The 18709-nt window shown below is 53.3% G+C and overlaps 1 protein-coding gene across 4 annotated transcripts in view; it reads left to right on the forward strand.

The window, feature by feature from the left end:
- STK10 (serine/threonine kinase 10) overlaps positions 1-18709 on the forward strand; it is a 120074-nt gene that overhangs the window by 71901 nt on the left and 29464 nt on the right. For all 4 annotated transcript variants that reach the window (XM_032337010.1, XM_032337011.1, XM_032337009.1 and 1 more), the window contains 5 exons: positions 360-554; positions 1128-1209; positions 10412-10546; positions 12609-13154; positions 15579-15709. In XM_032337010.1, the coding sequence (XP_032192901.1) occupies positions 360-554; positions 1128-1209; positions 10412-10546; positions 12609-13154; positions 15579-15709 (1089 nt within the window). The remainder of the gene's footprint in view (positions 1-359; positions 555-1127; positions 1210-10411; positions 10547-12608; positions 13155-15578; positions 15710-18709) is intronic.

The following is an 18709-nucleotide window of genomic DNA, read 5'->3' on the forward strand; positions in this document are numbered from 1 at the left end:
CTTCTCTCTGTGCAGTTGTATTCTCTCAGCCCACCTGTGCCCCCAGTTGGTCTCGGGCCACCCTCCCCTCTGCCTCCACCCGCCCCTTCCCCAGGACTCTGTGTTCTGGATTGTTGCTGCCATCTCGTGGCAGACATCGGGAACTGCAGCCGGACGTGGCCATGGACCCCCTCCTGAAGGCATCTTTCCAAGTGAAGACCATCGTAAGGAAGACAGTGGGATGGACCCTAATGCACATCGTGATTTGGGAGTGCCATCAACTCTCTGACACTGGCTGGTGGTGACCCCTGACTCTGAATCTCTGAGAAGTGCCTGGGGAGGCCAGGTTCTTAGCCCTCTGTTGTCCTTGGTTGGTTCAGGATGGCCCCTGAGGTGGTGATGTGTGAGACCATGAAGGACACCCCGTATGACTACAAAGCTGACATCTGGTCCCTGGGCATCACTCTGATTGAGATGGCCCAGATTGAGCCCCCGCACCATGAGCTCAACCCCATGCGGGTCCTGCTCAAGATTGCCAAGTCGGATCCCCCCACGCTGCTCTCACCTTCCAAGTGGTAAGGAGCAAGCCTGCCTGAGGGTATTGGCTGTGTGGCCAGTGGGCCTGGGACATGGGACATGTGGGGTTGGGCAGGTGGAGGGCCAGGGCTCTCCTGGTCCTGCTAGGCCTGGGGGTCTCCTGGCCTTTCTGAGCCACCTGTGCCCTCCATTCCTTTTCCTGTCCTCTGTGCTCCTAACATGGGCTGTCTTTCAGCGCAGACTGTGTGAGCCAGGAAGGCGGATGCCACTATGGGAGGAAGTGCCTAATCGGGCCTGGGGGAAGCCCTGGGCTGGGAACGGGGGCTCAAACTTAAACCCCCTTGCTTCTCTGTTTTGCTCTGTGGCCTCGGGCAAATCCCTGCTCCACTGATGTCCATATCTCCATCTGTACAATGATGTTCATGATGAGAAGGTCATCTTGAAAGCCCTGTCGCCTTCGCTGCTTTTGCTCATGAAGGCACCCTTTGTCTTTTGAGGGCTGTGTCGGGGAAGCACATGACTCCCAGGAGAGCAGAGTCTGTGACTCGGGAATTTTCTCAGTTCTTGCCCTACTCTGAGCTGACTGCCACCACCTGTGCCCACCCCCCCAGGTCTGTGGAGTTCCGCGACTTCCTGAAGACGGCCCTCGATAAGAACCCGGAGACCCGGCCCAGTGCTGCGCAGCTCCTGGAGGTACGTGGCTGCCCTGTCCTTGGGGTGGCTGCCTGCCCCCTCTGCCCTGCCCTTCTTTTGCACACAGAAGATGGGCAAGCTCACCCATGACCTGGAAGCTGGGTGTGTTGCTCCCCAACCCAGGCGATGGCCAGAAGAGTCATTCATTAATCAGCTGATATTCCCTGGGCTCTTGGACTGAGACGGCCGTCATGAAGGCAGCTCCCCCAGAGCTTGTCCTCACACGGCTTACGTTCTCGTGGGGGAGACGGGGCACAGACAGCAGATAAGCGCCCATGGCAGGGAGACAAGGGCTCCGGGGAGAAAGGAAACAACTCAGAAGGGTGGGGGCCTGCGAGGGTGGCTCTCTGATAAGAAGAGGGCACGGAAGCGCTCTGTGTGAGCTGACCCCAGAGGGGGCTGAGGGGCGAGGCGAGGGGTGCTGGGCAGCTGAGGCAAAGCATGATTGGGAGGAGTGAGGAGGCCAGGGCACGGAGCCAAGGGTGAGGGCAGAGATCAGAGAAGTTCGGGGTGTGTGCTCCCCAAGAGGACGCACACCCACCCCACCCCCCATACACTCACTCAGATGCTTTGCAGCAGGATGCAGGCTTCCAGAAGGAGAGCGCATGCTCAGGGGGAACAGTCTTGTCTGTGTACACAGTTGAGGCAGAGGGGGCCATAGTTGTCCATTCATGGTGGACCCCCTCCCTGAACCCAGGTTTCCAGTGGGCAGCTGGCCTTTCAAAGACGGACAGGCAGGCTGCGGTGCTCACTCTTTTCTACAAGAAAGGGTCAGGCTGCGTAGGGTCACGTGGGGTCATGCAGGGTCTCGAAAGCCCAGACCAGGACTTGAGCTGTACCCTCTGTGTGGTGTACCCTGTACCCTCTGTGTGGTGGGGTGCCCCTGAGGGTTGGACAAGGGACACAGCATCTGACCTGTACTTCTCAGGGCCCCTCTGGCTACTGTGTGAGGAATCTCTGGCTCTTGTGTGGAGAGGGGGTTGATGGTTTCCTTGAAGCTTCTTGAAATACTGGAGGTAGCTGGGAGTTGCCCCTTGCCCTGGCTGGTGCCTCGTGCTTTGAAAGTGGCACACACCACCTGTCCTGCTGTCCTCAGGCCTTCTAGTCGCTGTCCCCATGCTGTCAACACAACACTGATGGGAGACCAGGAGAAAGTGGGCCTGGGTTCTGGGGAGGGGCCGCCCCTCCACACCTTGCCCACTGTGATCCTTCCACGCCAGTGATTCATGGTGTCTGATATGTGTTGGGAAGAAAGGAAGAAGCAGCCACGCCAAGCACAGAGTCTTTGTTTGTGTGCAGCTGCTTCTCCCGAGTACCTACTGTGTGCCAGGCAAAGGCCCCTTGTTGGTATTCCAGGTTCCAGCTCCCCTCTGGCGTGTGCAGCGCAGTGATGGAGTGGGTGTGGACTGCGGCTGGAGAGTCCTGGGTTCAGATCCTGGCTTTGCCACGTATTGGTTGTGAGACCCTGGGAGATTGGCTTCATATCTCTGTGACTCAGATCTCACTCTGAAATGGGGATAATGGTCATGCCCCTCCTTTTTAACAGAGTCGTTTTGAGGGTTAAGTGCAAAGATACCATAGAGTGCTTAGCTTAACCTCTCTGGGCTACGCTATCAGAGGCCTTATATTCTGGGAATGGCAGTGTTTGGTGGGGAAGCCAGAGGAGGGGGCGGGCCATCACTGTCAGAAGCTGGAGCTCCAAGCCGCTTGGGGCCAATTGTTTCCTGTAAGCGGGCGCCTCCTGGCCTGCTACATCCGGCCTCTAGGCCATCCAGGACATTCCACCAGGAAGAGACCAGCTGTCCTCTGTCCCCACGTGGCAGCCCTAGAGCCTCAGCCCTAGCCAGGAATTTTTGTTACATAGTTGCAAACAATGTCCTGCCAGGGGATTCTTAGTGCAAGAAAGAAAGGGTTGCAGAAAAAGGAGTGATCCCTTGAGATACAAAAAAAATGCCTTTCAGGGCTTAGGCTGCTGTCAGCTTTGTTCTTGTGCCTCTTTATTTCTGGGCAGAGGGGGCGGTGGGGGTGGGGGGAGCATGGCCTGCCTGAGATCACCTGGCTTTGAGTGACAGGTAGGGGCCTCCAGATCTTGGCTTCCCAGTGCCCCTGCAGAGCTGTTCATGCCCCTTGTTTCTGCCTGCTTCCCGAGCTTCCTCCAAGCACCTCATGCTGTGAGTTGACACTGGTTTCTGATTCATCTCCTCATTTGCACAGAGATTTGGGAGACCTTGTCACACAGCAATCAGGGACCTGGGCTCTGAGGTCATGCTTGACCACCCGGACTAGGAGTTGTTCTCACTCTGTGTCTCAGTTTCCTCATCTGTGAGATGTGAGTTGTGCTCCCTTGGTGCAATTGTCTGGGTAAATGAGGTTCTGTGTGCGCCATGTTTTTAGCATGATGGCTATCACTCAGGGGCTCCGGGGACACTTGTTGAGTTGGTTGTAAGCCTATCACGCAGTGTCCCAGCCCTTCGTGTCAGGGTCATGTGTGACTCACGTCGCTGGACCCGGTGGCTGGCTCCAGGCTGCTCCCGGGGACCCAGCCACGGCAGCCACAATTGATCCTCACCCTTGCCACTGTCAACGCTTGGTTTCTGGACCCCCATAGATTCCTGGTGTCTTCCCTTCTCCCCGGTCACTCCTTCGTAGCATCCTCCCCCTGTTCCTCTTCCCTGCGGCTGATCACCGTGGAAGTGCACCAGCTGCACCCCTCCCCACAAGTCTTCGCTCACCTCGAGGGTTTGCAGCGACAGCCACGTTTCCCCTGCAGCCCACACTGCTCCACCTGCCCCAGGTGTCCACAGCCAGCCCCTTCCTCTCTGCCCCCATGTGGACATCCACACCCGAGTGCCCTCTGCTTTCCCCACATATGCTCCACTGATGTCTGTCCCATCTCAGGGAGCGGCAACCCACCCACCCGGCCCTTGGGGCCCCAAACCTTGCAGGCATCCTTGGTGCTGATCTTTCTTATGTGCTCCATATCCATTCTGTCAGGAAGTGCTGTAGTCCCTACCTTCAGAATGTGCCCCGAGTCCGACCACTTTGCACCATTTCCATTGCAACCATAGGTCAGAGCTGCCCCCATGACTTTCGCTTAGATTATTACCTCCTCGCTGGTGTCCCTGTTCTCCTTCTATCTGTTCTCAGCACAGCAGCCAAAGGGAAACCTTAACACGTATGTCAGTTCTCGTCCCTCCCTGGTTCAAAGCCCCTTAATGGCTCCCCTCTCACTTAAGCTAAACTCCAGAGTCTCGGTGACCTGCAGGGTCCTACACGATCTGCCTACCCCATAATAACCCCTCACTCAATGCCAGCCACTCTGGCCTCCTTACTGTATTTCAGCCATTCTGGGCATGCAGCTGCCTCAGGGCCTTTGCACAGCTCTTTACACTGACTGTAATGTTTTTTTCCTGAGGTCTCCATGGTTGACTCTCTTCTTTAAGTCCTTGCTTTTCTCAGTGGGCTTCCCCCACCACCCTATTTCAAACTGGAAACCAGCCACTTCTACTCCCGACATATTCTCAGTTCTCCTTTCCCTTCCCTACTTTTGATTTTTCCATGGTGTACTTGTTTGTTAAGTTTATTGTTGATCTCTAGCATGTCTGCTCCCTGAGGACAGCAGTCTTTGTTTTGTACACTGATGTGTCCCAAGCATCCAGAACAGTGTCTGGTATGTACAGGGCCCTCAACAAATATTAATGTTTTTACTTAACTGTAGTGTAACCATTGCTCCATGCCAGGTACAATTCTAAATGTTTAGCAAATGTTAACCCTTTAATCCTTATAATAACCCTGTGATGTAGGTACTGTTCCCATTTCCATCAAACAGGTGATAAAACTGAGGCACAGAGAGGTTAGGTAGCCTGTACAAGATCACACAGCTTGTAAGAGACAGAGCTGGGATTCTCATTCTGGTTGTGTCATTCCGAAGCCTGTTGTCTTGACCACTCTGGTAAGCCTCCTCTCTGAATGAATTAGAGAGAGGAAGAAGGGATGAGAGAGTGAAGATGAGACGGGAGGGAGTGGGGCACTGGACAGATGCTGACAGCTGGAACCTTGAAAGTGGCTTCAGGCATTATCTAAAGCCAGCCTCAGAGTACAGGACACCCTGGCTGATGGTTTCTAAGCGCATCAAGGAAAATCAGGCTCCTTCTTGGAAAGGAAGTATGTGTAGATGGCAGGAGGGGTTCTGTCTAGTGGCCTTTTGGGGCTTCCTGCAGAGATGACACCGAATAGCTGTGTCTCTTCCTGAAAGAGCTGACAGCTAAGTTCCCCTCTGATCTGGGCCTCTTGTGGGGGTGCCTGAGCATCTTTCTGGGGCCCTGTGTGCCCGACCAGCCTGTCCCCGCTCAGGCATACTGTGCACTTCCTGCCCAGGAAGGCCCTGGCCTTCCTGGCAACAGGGTTCTGCCTCTCTCCTGGGCCTTGGTGGCTTGGGGTTGGGGACTTCTCTCCTTTGGACACATCCCTGGAGTTAGTGGTTCTGAGGCAGTGAGGGAGGTAGTCTGTGCTTTCTGTTCCAGAGAAGTTGACAAAACAGTGTTTTGGGCCTCATCAGCCCCTAGAGGGGCTGCCTTGTCAGCCGTGCCTGCCTGGGGATTCCAACCCAAGATTGTAGTGGTCTCCTAACCCCCAGGCCAGTGTTCTCTTCACTACACTAGACTCCCAGGAATCAACTTCTCCCCCCCTCCATTCATCCATTCAACCATTATATACTGAGCTCATGTTATAGGGCAGAAACTTTTCTAGTGAACGAGGCAGCACTGGTGGTAGGAATCATTGTCCTTTTATGACATAACTCACCCTTCCTGATTTTTCTTCAGTGGAGCTAACCCGCCGATCTTCCCAGTCCCCAAAATACAATGGAGCAGAGTCCACTTTCAACTCTAGAAGTGGGTGGGCGACTTGTCCTGGTCAATCGGAACAAGAATGTGACCACATTAGCCAATGAGATGCAAGCTCACAACAGTAGCAGAGGCGGCTGAGGCTGCCCCAAACCCCGCTTCGTGCCAGCCTCCAACACTCAGGCAGCAGGCCTGGAGCTTCGGGGACATGTGCTTGCAAGCAGAGCTTGAAAATAAAACTAGCCGAAGCAACAAGGGCTAGAGAGGGCACAAGAGGACACAGTTTGATCCCCCGGATTAATTTTTATACCAAGGAGGTACTATTAAGAGCCTCATTTTACATAGAAGAAAACTGATGCTCAGAGAGGTGAAGTCACTTGCTTGAGGACACACAGCAGGTAGATAATAGGACCGGGAGTTGAATGCAGGTCCATGTGGCTTCAGCATCCATGTGCGGACCTCTTTGCCCAAGGTCAGATTCTGAAAAGGTTCTGCCTGGGTCTCAGTTTCCCTCTCATACAGTAGAAGGGTGAGGAAATGATGCCCAAGCTCCCTCTGCGGTCAGATGTGAGGGCGTCTTGGAGAGTGGGTGGGTCTTGAACGGCCAGCTGCCCACTGGAAACATGGGTTTAGGGAGGGGGTCCACCATGAATGGACAAGTATGGCCCCCTTTGCCTCACCTGTGTACACAGACAATACTGTTCCTGCGCCACTCACCTTTTCCTCTGGCAAAGGGCTTTCTTCCCCGGGTTGTCCCCTTCCTAAGGACCCCAGGGTGCCCATGGGAGGCAGTGGGGCAGATGGTCTAGCCCCAAGAAAGCAAGACTCCTGGCCATGCTGGAAAGCCACTGAGTTGGTCAACGTGTAGCGTGCCATGGTGAAAACTTGGTATTTCCAGAAGCCTGTGCCTGCCTTCTTTAGCTCTGCTGCATCTGCTTCAGCAACTGCCATGATGTGTCCCATGGCTCCTTGCTCAGATTCATGTGTGAGGTCGGGCAATGCAAGGCTCAGGAACCTTCGGGATCTGATTCTCACCCTCGGTTCCAAAAAGCTGTGCTCTGTGGGGATGTAGGAGGGAAGAGGGATGGCTCGGGGGGCAATCTGTGCCTTGAAGGCTTACCTAACTGTGCTGCTGGTGGTGAGGGTGGTGATGGTGGTGGTGACTGGCTGTGATGGTGGTGGTGGTGTTGGAGGTGGTGATGATGACTGCCATACTTGGAGCACTTACTGTAGTGCTTATAACAGCTGTACTATTATTCCCAGTATACAGATGAGTTAACTGAGGCTTAGAGAGATTGAGTGACTCACCCAAGGTGGTGGTGGAAGTGACATTTCATCCCAGACAGATTTCCTCTAAAGCCAGTACTCTCACCACGACACCCTCCTGCCTCCCATGATGAGTAAGCCCTTATTAGCTTTCCCACTCAAGACCTTTTGGAACCAAACAGCACCCAGATGGACACCTTTAAAGAGTAACCGGTAATACCACCTCTCAGCTGCACCCTCCAGCAACTTCTGAGAAGAAAGTCTCAGCTTCTCACTATGGCTCTAGGATCCTGCATGCACCACTCTGTGCTTCCTCCTCTGGCCCCTCTTCTGTCTCCCACAACCCCTGCCACCCTGGCCTTCTAGCTGTGCCTTCAGTCTGCCAGACTCAGTCTTATCTCAGGGCCCTTGCACCTGCTGCTCCCCTACCTGGAACTCTCTGTGCCCAGATCTTTTCCCGGCCAGCTCGAATGTCGCCTCCTCAGGGAGCCTCCTGTGACCATAGACGAAGCAGCCTCCACCGCCCAGGACAGGCCCATGTGGTTTCAGCCTCATGCTATCCCATTACCTGATCTGACATGATCTTTTTAATTTTTTTATTTTTTTATTTTATGTATTTATTTCTTAGAGAGCGAGAGAGTGCATACGAGCTGGGGGGAATGGCAGAGAGAAAGGGATAAGCAAACTCCCTGCTGCGTAGGGAGCCCAAGCAGGGGACCAAGGATCATGACCTGAGCCGAAGGCAGATGCTTAACTGACTGAGCCACCCGGGCGTCCCCATCTGTCATGATCTTGTGGGTCATTTGGTTGCATACCTATTCTCTTCCACTCAGCGGCAAGCCCCCAGGGGCAGGGACCCTGCCCAGACTGTTTGTTCATCCTACTCTCGGCGCTTGGCACATCATTGGCCTCAACATGTGGCCAGGGCCCAGATCGTGAATGAATGGGCCATGGGACAGAGCAAAAGGAAATTAAAAAAAAAATTTTTTTAAAACATTTTATTTATTTATTTGACACAGAGAGAACGAGAGAGCACAATAGGGGGAGCGGTAGGCAGAGGGAGAAGCTAGATTCCCCACTGAGCAGGGAGCCCAACATGGGGCTCGATCCCAGGACTCTGTGATCATGACCTGAGCCAAAGTCAGACCTTAACTGACTGAGCCACCCAGCTGCCCCAAGAAATGAAATTCTTTTTTTTTTTTTTTTTTTTTAAAGATTTTATTTATTTATTTGACAGAGAGAAATCACAAGTAGGCAGAGAGGTAGGCAGAGAGAGAGAGAGAGGAGGAAGCAGGCTCCCTGCCGAGCAGAGAGCCCGATGCGGGACTCGATCCCAAGACCCTGAGATCATGACCTGAGCCGAAGGCAGCGGCTTAACCCACTGAGCCACCCAGGCTCCCCAAGAAATGAAATTCTTAAAATCTGCACTAGTCCGGACTAACTAGAGAAGGCCAGGCTGGTTTAGGGCTCTTTGAAAGGAGTGAGGGTTATTCCTTTCTGGTCAGAGATAGGTGCCCGAGGGGAAAGGGGATGTTGTCTCATGACCTTCCACAGATGAACTCTTCTAAATGTTCAGACACATAAAAATGGTTCGTGATGGACCTGTCAGTGGTGAAGGTGTTTACCAGGTGCCGAAAATGTCTTTATCATGTACGTACTTCCCTGCAATCTCGTCGATGCTGTTCCTCCACGGATTAACTTTCCAACTGTGAAAGCAGTAGATGTCATCAGAGCCTTCCTCTAAATTTCAAATAAGCAAACTCCAACTTAATGACAGCCCCCTGCTCCCCTAAGACACACACGACATCCCTTTCTCTGGGTGATCAGTCATCTCATATCCTCGTCCACACCCTGGGGCTGGGGATTAGATTCCCGAGAGCAGACTTCTGCTAGGGAAGGTGCTTGTGCTGATTTAACATCTGCTGAGGCCTTCAGTACTTTGGTGTTTTGCAAGCCGTGTGAAAGAGCTGTCATTACTGTAGAGATGTGACATTTCTGCAAATGCCTAGGGTAGAACTTACATGACGCTCCCTTAAGAATTTGCAAACACACGTGTTCCTAAAAACCTACGTACAGGCACTCATTCATAGCCTTATTCATAGTCGCCCAAAACAGGAAATGACACATCTGTGTGTCAGGAGCAGAATGGATAAACAGGTCGTGACCTCTCCATGTGGTAGAATACTGCACGGGAATGAACAAGGACCAGTTTACTGATATATGCAATGAGGGAGGCAACTTTCATGGTCTCAACCACCATGTCAGCCAGGGAGGGCTGCATACTGTATGATTGTGTTCACATGGAATGAGGGAGCAGGCAGAACTAGTTCCCAGGGCTGAGCAGCTGTGGGGAGAGGGCTTGATGACAAGGAGACAGAAGACTTCAGTGTCTGCAGGTGGGCATGGTTATACCACGGGTGGAAAAAGTCATTGAGCTTAGTAAATTGTGAACTTGACTCAGTATAAGTAACATTTCAATAAAGTATATGTAGTTGATATATTATTTTAAGATTTTACTTGAGAGAGAATGGGAGCAAGCAGAGGGAGAGGGACAAGCAGACTCTGCACTGAGTGCAGAGCCCGATGTGGGGCTTGATCTCAGGACCCCAGGACCGTGGCCTGAGCCGAAATCAAGAGTCAGACATTCAGCCCACTGAGCCATCCAGGTGCCCCTGTAGTAGGTATTTTAAAACCATGTATTAAAACCTTTTAAAAAAGAAAACAAATGCACAGACAACCCCCCAAACATCGCTTGAGCTCCTGCTTTGGGCTTAACACTTCCTTATACATTATCCTGCTTAACCCTTATGACCTCCCTGTAGGTTTGGCACTATCGTCTCCGCTTTGGAGAGGAAGATGACTTGCTCAGTGTTGCACAGCGGGTGGGGTCAGAGCCAGGGTTCAGCTTCTTCCTCCACACACAGGACTTCGTGAGCCCCCTCCAGTCTCCCTTACCAAGTGCACGTTCCCCTTGCGCTCAGGGATGCCACTGGCCTTCTCTGCTTGGGAGATGGCCTTCCCTGAGCCTTCGCCTGCCCTTCCTGCACCCTCCAGCCCAAGTGGTTCTAATCCAGATGTGTCTTGCCCCTCAGCATCCCTTCGTCAGCAGCGTCACCAGCAACAAGGCTTTGCGGGAGTTGGTGGCCGAGGCCAAGGCCGAAGTGATGGAGGAGATCGAGGATGGCCGGGAGGAGGGGGAAGAGGAGGACTCCACGGATGCCACTTCGGTAAGCCCTGGGAAAGCGGGTCCTGAGGAGGGATGGGATCCCTCAAGCCTTGGGAGGGATAGGAGGGAATCTGGGTGGGGGCGCAGGAAGGATTCCGGTTTCTCCGCAGCTTAGGGATTTTAGCCCCCCACGCCACGGGTTACGTAAGTCAGCACATGGGCCAGAGTGAGGCAGTAGGGGTGTGTGGGCCAGATTCTGTAAGTTTTCAAGAAAGAGCTGTAATCTAGATTTTCACATGGGAACTTCCAATTTTTAACTGTTTGTAGCTGACTCATTGCTTCCCTGCCTTTTTCCTGTTGTGGCTCAGATGTGAGCTCAGCACCCTGTGGGATAAATGCACATAAAGGCTGTGCATGACCAGAGGCAACAGGCTGAGGGCTCCGGGCACCCCAGACCCTGTCTCCCTGCCTTGAGTGCCCAGGGGCCCCAGGTCTTGGCACATTTGTAACCTATCAGCAGCTTCAGCACTTGGCTGAATTTAAATTTAAATTAAAGCTAATTTAAATTTTTAAAAAACATTCAAGCCAAGCAAAACATTTCTGTAGGCTGGATTCTGTCCTGAGCTGTTGCTTTCAGATCCCTGGTCTGAGCCACTTGGGAAGGGCCTCTTCCAGGAGGGAAACTTGCTGTCCAGATGGTGCCATGAAGTGTGTGAGGCAGGGGCTGGCCGCGTCTGTCAGGGAATGGACGGTATAATGCCGTCTTGAGTTGAATGGAATCCTGGGAGAAGCCAGAGGCTGGCCTGAATCCTTACCAGGATGAGGAAGGGAAGCACGGAGGAGGAGGGACAGAATCAGCGCAGCAGCCATAGCCTTTTATGGAGTCCTCACTGGGTGCTGGGCACTCTGCAACTCTGAGGGGAGAACCAGGCCTCCATTTTAGAGATGGGCAAAGTGAGGCCTGAGGAATGACGTGTCTGGTTGAGCTGATAGGCGGTAGGGCCACCAGGTGTAGAAAAACCATGATGGGAGAGGGAGGTGGTGTGTCCAGAGCCTGGCTCCCGGAGAATGCAGCAGATAGCAAGGTTGGGGAGGGAGACGGAAAGCAGTCACACTGGCCTGGTTCTCCCTAGGCAGGAGGCTGATCCTGTTGCGAGGGCAGTGGGGGCTAATGAGGGTTTCAGACAAGGGCTGGGCTTTGGTGTGTTGATGACAGGATCAGATCTGAATTTTTGAACCATCATTCTAGGGGTGTTGAATAAGGAGGAGGCTTAGAGTTCCTTCTGGAAGCTTCCATATCCAAGGTTAAAACCAGTGGCCATTAGGACCCAAGGGAATGTTTCGGTGTGATTCCGTCAATATCTTATTTGAAAACAAGCAAACTAACCTGTAAAACTTAGAGATCAACTTCAGGACAACTATTATGTCAAGGGGAGAGACAGACATAGGCAGGGTGTCTCTGAGGGGGGCAGTGTTCCACTCCTGACGTGGAAGGTGGCTGTGTGGGTGCTCACTATATTCATTCACTGGGTGTTTATGTTTTATCCACAGAAGTGGGTGTTCTATTTCACAATGGCAATGTTTCCAGTACTTACCACCCCCCCAGAAGCTCTAAGAAACAAAACAAAACAAAACTTTAGAAACTTCGTGGATGAGGGATTGAATCTAGCTCCTGGATGGTTTTGGTTTGGTTTTTATGCAACTAAAAAAAAAAAGCAAACAACCCCAAAACTTGAATTAGTTCAGGTGGTGTCAGGTAAAAATCCAGATTCTAGCTTGTCTCAAAAAATTGGAAGGTCTATCTCACATTGTCACAGTTAGCTGGAGCAGAGTAGCCACTGCCAACTTCAGACAAGGGATGAGCTGTCCAGCTACCCACAGTTGTTTCTGTTTCTAGAAGGAAGAACAGGTATTCAGTTAATTCGCAACAAGTAGTAATTCTATTGTTGGTAGGGAGTAGTGAGTAGTGAGGACTATGGATCACTGGAGAGGGATAACAACAATACTTCCTTGGTCCTGGCCTACTTCACCTTGTGAGTGTCTGACTTTCCAGCCCTGCTGCATCTCTGACTCTTGTCTTAGACATACAATAGCATGGTTTTAACTCTTGTTTTTCTTCCTAGCCTCTGGGGAACCATACTCGAGACTCTTCTGAGGTGAGTCAGCTGAGTCTCAATACCGACAAGCTTCTCAAAGAACCATCCTTCACCCCACTGCCACCTGGCCAGCCTCAGGACAATGTGAATGGGCCCAGCCAGCCCCCTGGGGACAGATCCCTCCAAACCACCAACCCCCCAGATGCAGCTCCTGGAAATGAGAATGGCCTGGCGGTGCCAGCACCATTACGGAAGTCCCGGCCAGTGTCAATGGATGCCAGAATTCAGGTATCTGAGGAGAAGCAAGTCGCTGACCAGGAAGTGAAGCTCAGTCCAACAGCTAACAAGTCCCAAAAAGCAAGCCAGAGCCGCCCCAACAGCAGTGCCCTGGAGACCTTGGGTACTGAGAAGTTAGCCAACGGCAGCCTGGAGCTCCCCACCCAGGCCGCCCCTGGCCCGTCCAAGAGGGACTCAGACTGTGGGAGCCTCTCCACCTCCGAGAGCATGGACTACAGCACCTCTCTCTCAGCCGACCTGTCCCTGAACAGAGAAACAGGCTCTCTGTCCCTCAAGGTAATGCCACCTCTTCTCCCACAGGTTTGGGGCCGGAGTGTGTAGGACATGCTTCAGCCCAGTTTTGGTTTTAGAAGCAGTTAGCGGCTGCCTTCCATTTTAAGTGGATCATGAGGGATTGCGCTTCTGTGAAGAGCTTTGAGCTCAACTCCTAGTGTAATCTCCAGAGTATCTGAGTTCAGTCTGGGATTTAGTCACGCCGGGCGGTTGGCTCAGGTTTAAATTTCAAATTGTGTGTCCATTTAAATCAGGTTTGGTGAAGCTTGGGTGGGAGAAGTCAAGGAGGGAAGTTTTCTTGTTTGGGGGTCTGCCATGCGGGCCCGCGGCTGACTGGCTGAGTCATGTATAGGGAGTGGGCTGGAGGCACTCTTGGGGCTCGGTTGGCCTTTCTGGAGGTGGGTAACATTGTGAACGACAGTAGCCCCTGAGCTTGAGGGCTCAGCCTGAAGGCCAGCACTGTGACGTGCTTAAAAGAAAACAGAGGCCCCTTCATCATCTCCGTGTACAAACAAGCAGACGGGGGCTTTGGTGGGGGGCGGAGAGCTGCCCAGACCCACAGACTATGGGCTCCGAAGCCCACATGCCATTCTGCTTTCCCTCTGGAAGGGCCGACCCCTCCCCCACCCACACTGATAAATCTCAGGAGGTCCTTGAACTCGCCCTTGGCCACTTGACCAGGCCACACTGGTCAATCAAGTGATTTTAGGGATGATACTGTAGCATTTTGGTTTTTTCTCCCATTGTTTACTTGGTGGAAACCACACGGTAGAGACTGAAAAATATTTGCTAAATGAAGGGAAGTGAAAGAGGGACGAGCAGGCAGCCAGCCCAACAATTAGCTTCAGGAGGAGAAGGAAAGCCCAGTTTGAACATGTCACCAGGATGAGCGCAGACATGAGTGGGCCCCATGGCCCACATGATGGGCCCCATGAGTGGCATTAGGGCCCATCACCTGCCTTAAGACAGGTAATCTGTCCCTCCTCTGCTTAAAAAAATACCAACCAAAAAAAAAAAAAAAAAGTAATTATAAAAAAATAAAGGCCAGAGCAGGGTCTCCCCTGCCTGTTCTCAAGGGTGTCAAGAACATTCCTTTGCTGGCCGACTGGCACCGAGTCAGGGAACACGGCAGTTCTGAAAAGAGTCCACGGGCTGCGTCAGCACCCTGCAGTGGGATGAGGAGCCTGTCACCTCGGCGGAGTGAGGGGAGGGCAGGAGGTGCCGTGACCAGCGGTAGTCCTGGTGTGAGGGCTGCAGCCCTGGACTCCCTTCTTCCCCGCCACTCCCCATCTCTCACTGGTAGTCTTGAGTTGAGCCCTGGGACGCCAAGCTGGGTATCATAGGAGGACCAGAGTCGGGCGTGGCTGCTCAGTGCCCGTGGTGTCTGGGGCCCCTGGAAGCCTGGGGATCGGGGGAGCTGAGCCCTCAGGGAGCGAGGGCCAGCGCTGGTCCTGCTGAGCAGGAGCGGGGCTTCAGAGCCCACTTGTGGGGAAGGAGTGCAGTACGCCACCCTGGCCTCCCTCGCTTTTCTGGCTGGACGGCCCTTGGGGCGGAGTTGGGAACCCAGGGCTGGGCTACTCCAGGAAGGGCCTTTGGAAGCCTGTTGAGGTCAGAGTGGGGATATGCTGTGCTGACTCTAGGGCAGGCCCACAGGCTCTCTGCCAAATCAGGACCAGTTTTCAGAGGGTATTTGACACCCCCACCCCGAGTCCTGGCAGCTCTCTGAATACTTGCGTCTGAAATGCATGATTAGTCACAGGAGAAGGTGAAGATGGTGAATAATTCCATGGGGGCTGCTCCAGACGGGTGTGGCCTCCTGTGGAGTTCAGGTCAGCTTGGGTTTGGCTTCCAAATCAGTTATGAACTTCAGTTTCCTGGGCTCTTTGGATTTGGCACTGTGGGTAAGACAGTGTGGTCGGCAGTCGTAACTGTCGGATATAAATACCAAGTACTGAACAGTTGCCGTGAGCTGGGCTCTGTGCTGTGTCCCCCACGCGTTCTCTCACTGTATCTCTGTAACCACCCTGGGAGGGAAGTACTGCTGTTCTCTTCCTCTGACAAGTTTTGGAAACTGAGGCTTGGGCAGGACGAGGGCCTTGCTCAGGGTCGCAGGGCCAGTGCGCGGTGGAGGGAGGATTAGAACCTGGTTCTTTGTGTTGCCGCGTCCTCTGTGTGAGAGCGCTGGCAGCCAGGTGTCGGGCTGGGGGGCAGTGTTTGAAGGCATAGATCAGGGGGAGTCGAAGGGGTAAGCTCAGACACTCAGGACCCCAAGTTCGGAAGCTTGGGGCAAGAAGGGGATGATGGACAGCTATGTCCTACCTGGATGTCGAGGCTACGGGACCAAGAAGGCTGTGGGCCACACCCCTGTGTCACCCACAGGTTTTTAGCTGAAATCCTGACCTTTGCCTAATGATTCGGCCCTTCCAGGACTCAAGGCTGCACAATAAAACCCTCAAGAGGACACGCAAGTTTGTGGTGGACGGTGTCGAGGTGAGCATCACCACCTCCAAGATCATCAGCGAGGATGAGAAGAAGGATGAGGAGATGCGGTTTCTCAGGCAAGCCTGGGATGGGCCGCTGATGGCGGTGATGGGGGTGTGGTGAGAAGGGAGGGTTGTAGGCTCCTTTGGTTAGAGAACTCTGCAGTGTGAAGTGAGGGATCAAGGACACAAAAGGCAACTGGTTTTGCTCCTGTACCTCCCAGTCCCCCCATCCATTCATCTACCCATCCACCTATCTGTTTACTGCTCCACCTGCCCATCATTTACCATTCTGTCCACCCACTCGTCTACTCACCATCTGTCCACCCACGCATCCACCCACTCCTCCAACCATCTACCCACATATCCATCCACTCATCCACTTACCCATCCACCTGTCTGTCCACCCACTTATCTACCCATCATCCTTCTACTCACCCACCATGCACCTACCCACCCTACCCACCCACCCATCTATCCATCCATCCATCTACCCACCCACCCACCCTCCCACTTACCCATCTACCCATTCATTCACCCACCCATCCATCCACTCACCAGCCACCTATCCCTCCACTCATCTACCCACCCATCTATCTATCCATCCATCTACTCACCTACCTATCCACCCACCCATCCATCCACCCACCACCCATCTGTCCATCAATCTACTCACCCACCTACCCATCCATCCACCTGCTCACCTACCCACCCACCCATCTATCCACTCATCCACCCACCCACCCCACCCATGTCTCCACTCACCCATGCACCCATCCATCTACTCACCCACCCACTCACTCACTCACCCATCCACTGACCCACCCATCCATACATCCTCCCACCCACCCATCTACTCACCCTCCCACTCACCATCCACCCATCCATCCACTCATTCACCCACCCACCCACCTATCCACCCGTTCATCTACTCACCCATCCATTCATCTGCTCACTCACTCCCCGATCCATTGATCCATCTACCAAGTTGGGGGACATGGTAGCAATGCAGATAGATGAGGCTGTTGCCGTTGTAGAACTTACATGTAATGGGCCAACACATGACACGCAAAGTCATCCTTGTTGTGGTACATGCTGTGAAGGAAGTAATGGGTGATATGGTAGCCCCTGGGTCGGGGGAGGCTGCTCTGGGTGTGGGAGACCCCGAGTGGAGTGGCGGCGGGAGCACGGAGCGTGCTGCAAAGCTAAGGCCTGAGGACTGACTGCGGCTTAAGAAGCTGAGCGGATAGGGCTGGAGTGTGAGCGCGACGGCAGAAGTCACGTGGGCTGCGATTTTGTCCCAGGTACAGCCAGAGTGAAAAATCTGGAGAGTGACTGGCTCTTGTCTCCCTTCTGAAAGATGGCTCTAGCAGCTGCAGGAGTATGGGCTGTAGAGGGCAACAGTGACATAGGGTGACAGCGAGATCCTGTCCAGCCCAGCTGGGCCGGGAAGAGGGAAGAAGGGATCAGTTCAGCATACATCCTGGAGGCAAAACCAGTGAGACTGGTGAGGGGAGGAGAGTGTGAAGCAAAGCTGTCTTCTGGGAGCCACCTTTGCATTTTGGAGGAGGTAAACCTCTCCTCAGGGAGACCCTATTTCCCCCATTTTGTTGGTTTTTTTTTTTTTTTTTAGATGTTTGTTTTTATTTACTTGAGAGAGAGAGAAGAAGAATGAGCGGCGGTGGGGAGGGCAGAGGGAGAGGGGGAAGAAGACTCCCCACTGAGGAGGGAGCCCACTGGGGGCTTGATCCCCCCTGAGATCATGACCTGAGCCAAAGGCAGATGCTTAACCAACTAAGCCACCCAGGTGCCCCTCCGCCATTTTGTAAATGAGGAAACAATGTTTCTTGGCGGGTAAGTTACTTGCCTTGGATCATCCAGGTGAGAAGGTAGAGCTGCGATTCTAAGTAGATCTGTGTGTGTTGATGATTCCGCCAGGCTTCCACTGGACCAGAAGCTTCCTGGGGCTGCCAGGGGTAGGGGGCTTAGCAGTCAGGGAGGCCTTGCAGCCACAGAACTCCCCTGGGGCCTGGCCTTTGCAGGGTAAATTTATCATTAGTTTGGAGAACATTTCTAGAACATGGAACACATTTATCTTTTTAAACAGAACAAGCTTCCCAAAGCCACTCGGAAGCAGTTTTAGTGCTCTGGAGCACTTTCCCCTCTAGGGACCGCAGAGAGGAGAGGCTGACTTTTCATCAAAGGTGTTTCTGCATTTCTGCATGTACACATGTGTACATATACACACACACACACACACACACAGGCACAGGCATTCTGATCATGGGGGCTGGGGAGGCTCACAATAGAGGGTGGGAGGGAGGATGGTTGCTCTTGGAGGATGACAGCCCCTTCCATTTTCTTGGTCACCTGGAGGCGACCTGTGCTCCTAAGGCTCAGACCTCAGGGGCTGCGTTTCCATCCCATCATCTCCTCTCTGGGCGGTTCAGGTTCCTGGGATAAAACTGTAGACCCACTATACCCCATCTTGAATCGATGCCTGCTGGCCCTGGCCTGAGACTCCCACCCTTTTGCTAAGGAGAGGAGCTGTGTGTTGCTCAGGTTTAAAGGCGAGACATCGCAGAGTCCGAGGGCCTCGGTCCCGGTCCAGAGCGCCGACCGTCCTGTACACCCAGCGAGGCTGCTGGGCTGCGCAGGGAAGTGGCAGGCTCACTTTGTTCCCAGGCTGGCTGTCACCCCCCACCCCACCGCCATCCCACCCCTGGCCTTCATGGATGCTAGGATGTGCAGAGAACTGGGTCACACACAGGCTTTCGAACTGTGTGACCAGATACTCACTCTCCCAGACTGAGACTTCTAGGTCAGAGTTCTTTCTCTTTTTCCCTAAAATTGCTGGTGCCCAGTGATATCTTCCTTATAGGACATCAGCCCGTCTCGGCCTGCCTTCCCTTGTGAGAACCCAGGTGGGGAGGTAGTGTTTGAACCTGGCTGCCCACCTTCTCTTGTATTCCTTCGTTTTTTTGGCCAGGGGTTATACGAGTCTTAGTTTCTTCAGAGTCGGGATTTCTGTGTCTTCATTAACACTCAACTCTCTCACTGCCCAATGAGCAGAGACTC

The sequence above is a fragment of the Mustela erminea genome, chromosome 3, assembly GCF_009829155.1.
Source record: "Mustela erminea isolate mMusErm1 chromosome 3, mMusErm1.Pri, whole genome shotgun sequence".
Classification (NCBI taxonomy): domain Eukaryota; kingdom Metazoa; phylum Chordata; class Mammalia; order Carnivora; family Mustelidae; genus Mustela; species Mustela erminea.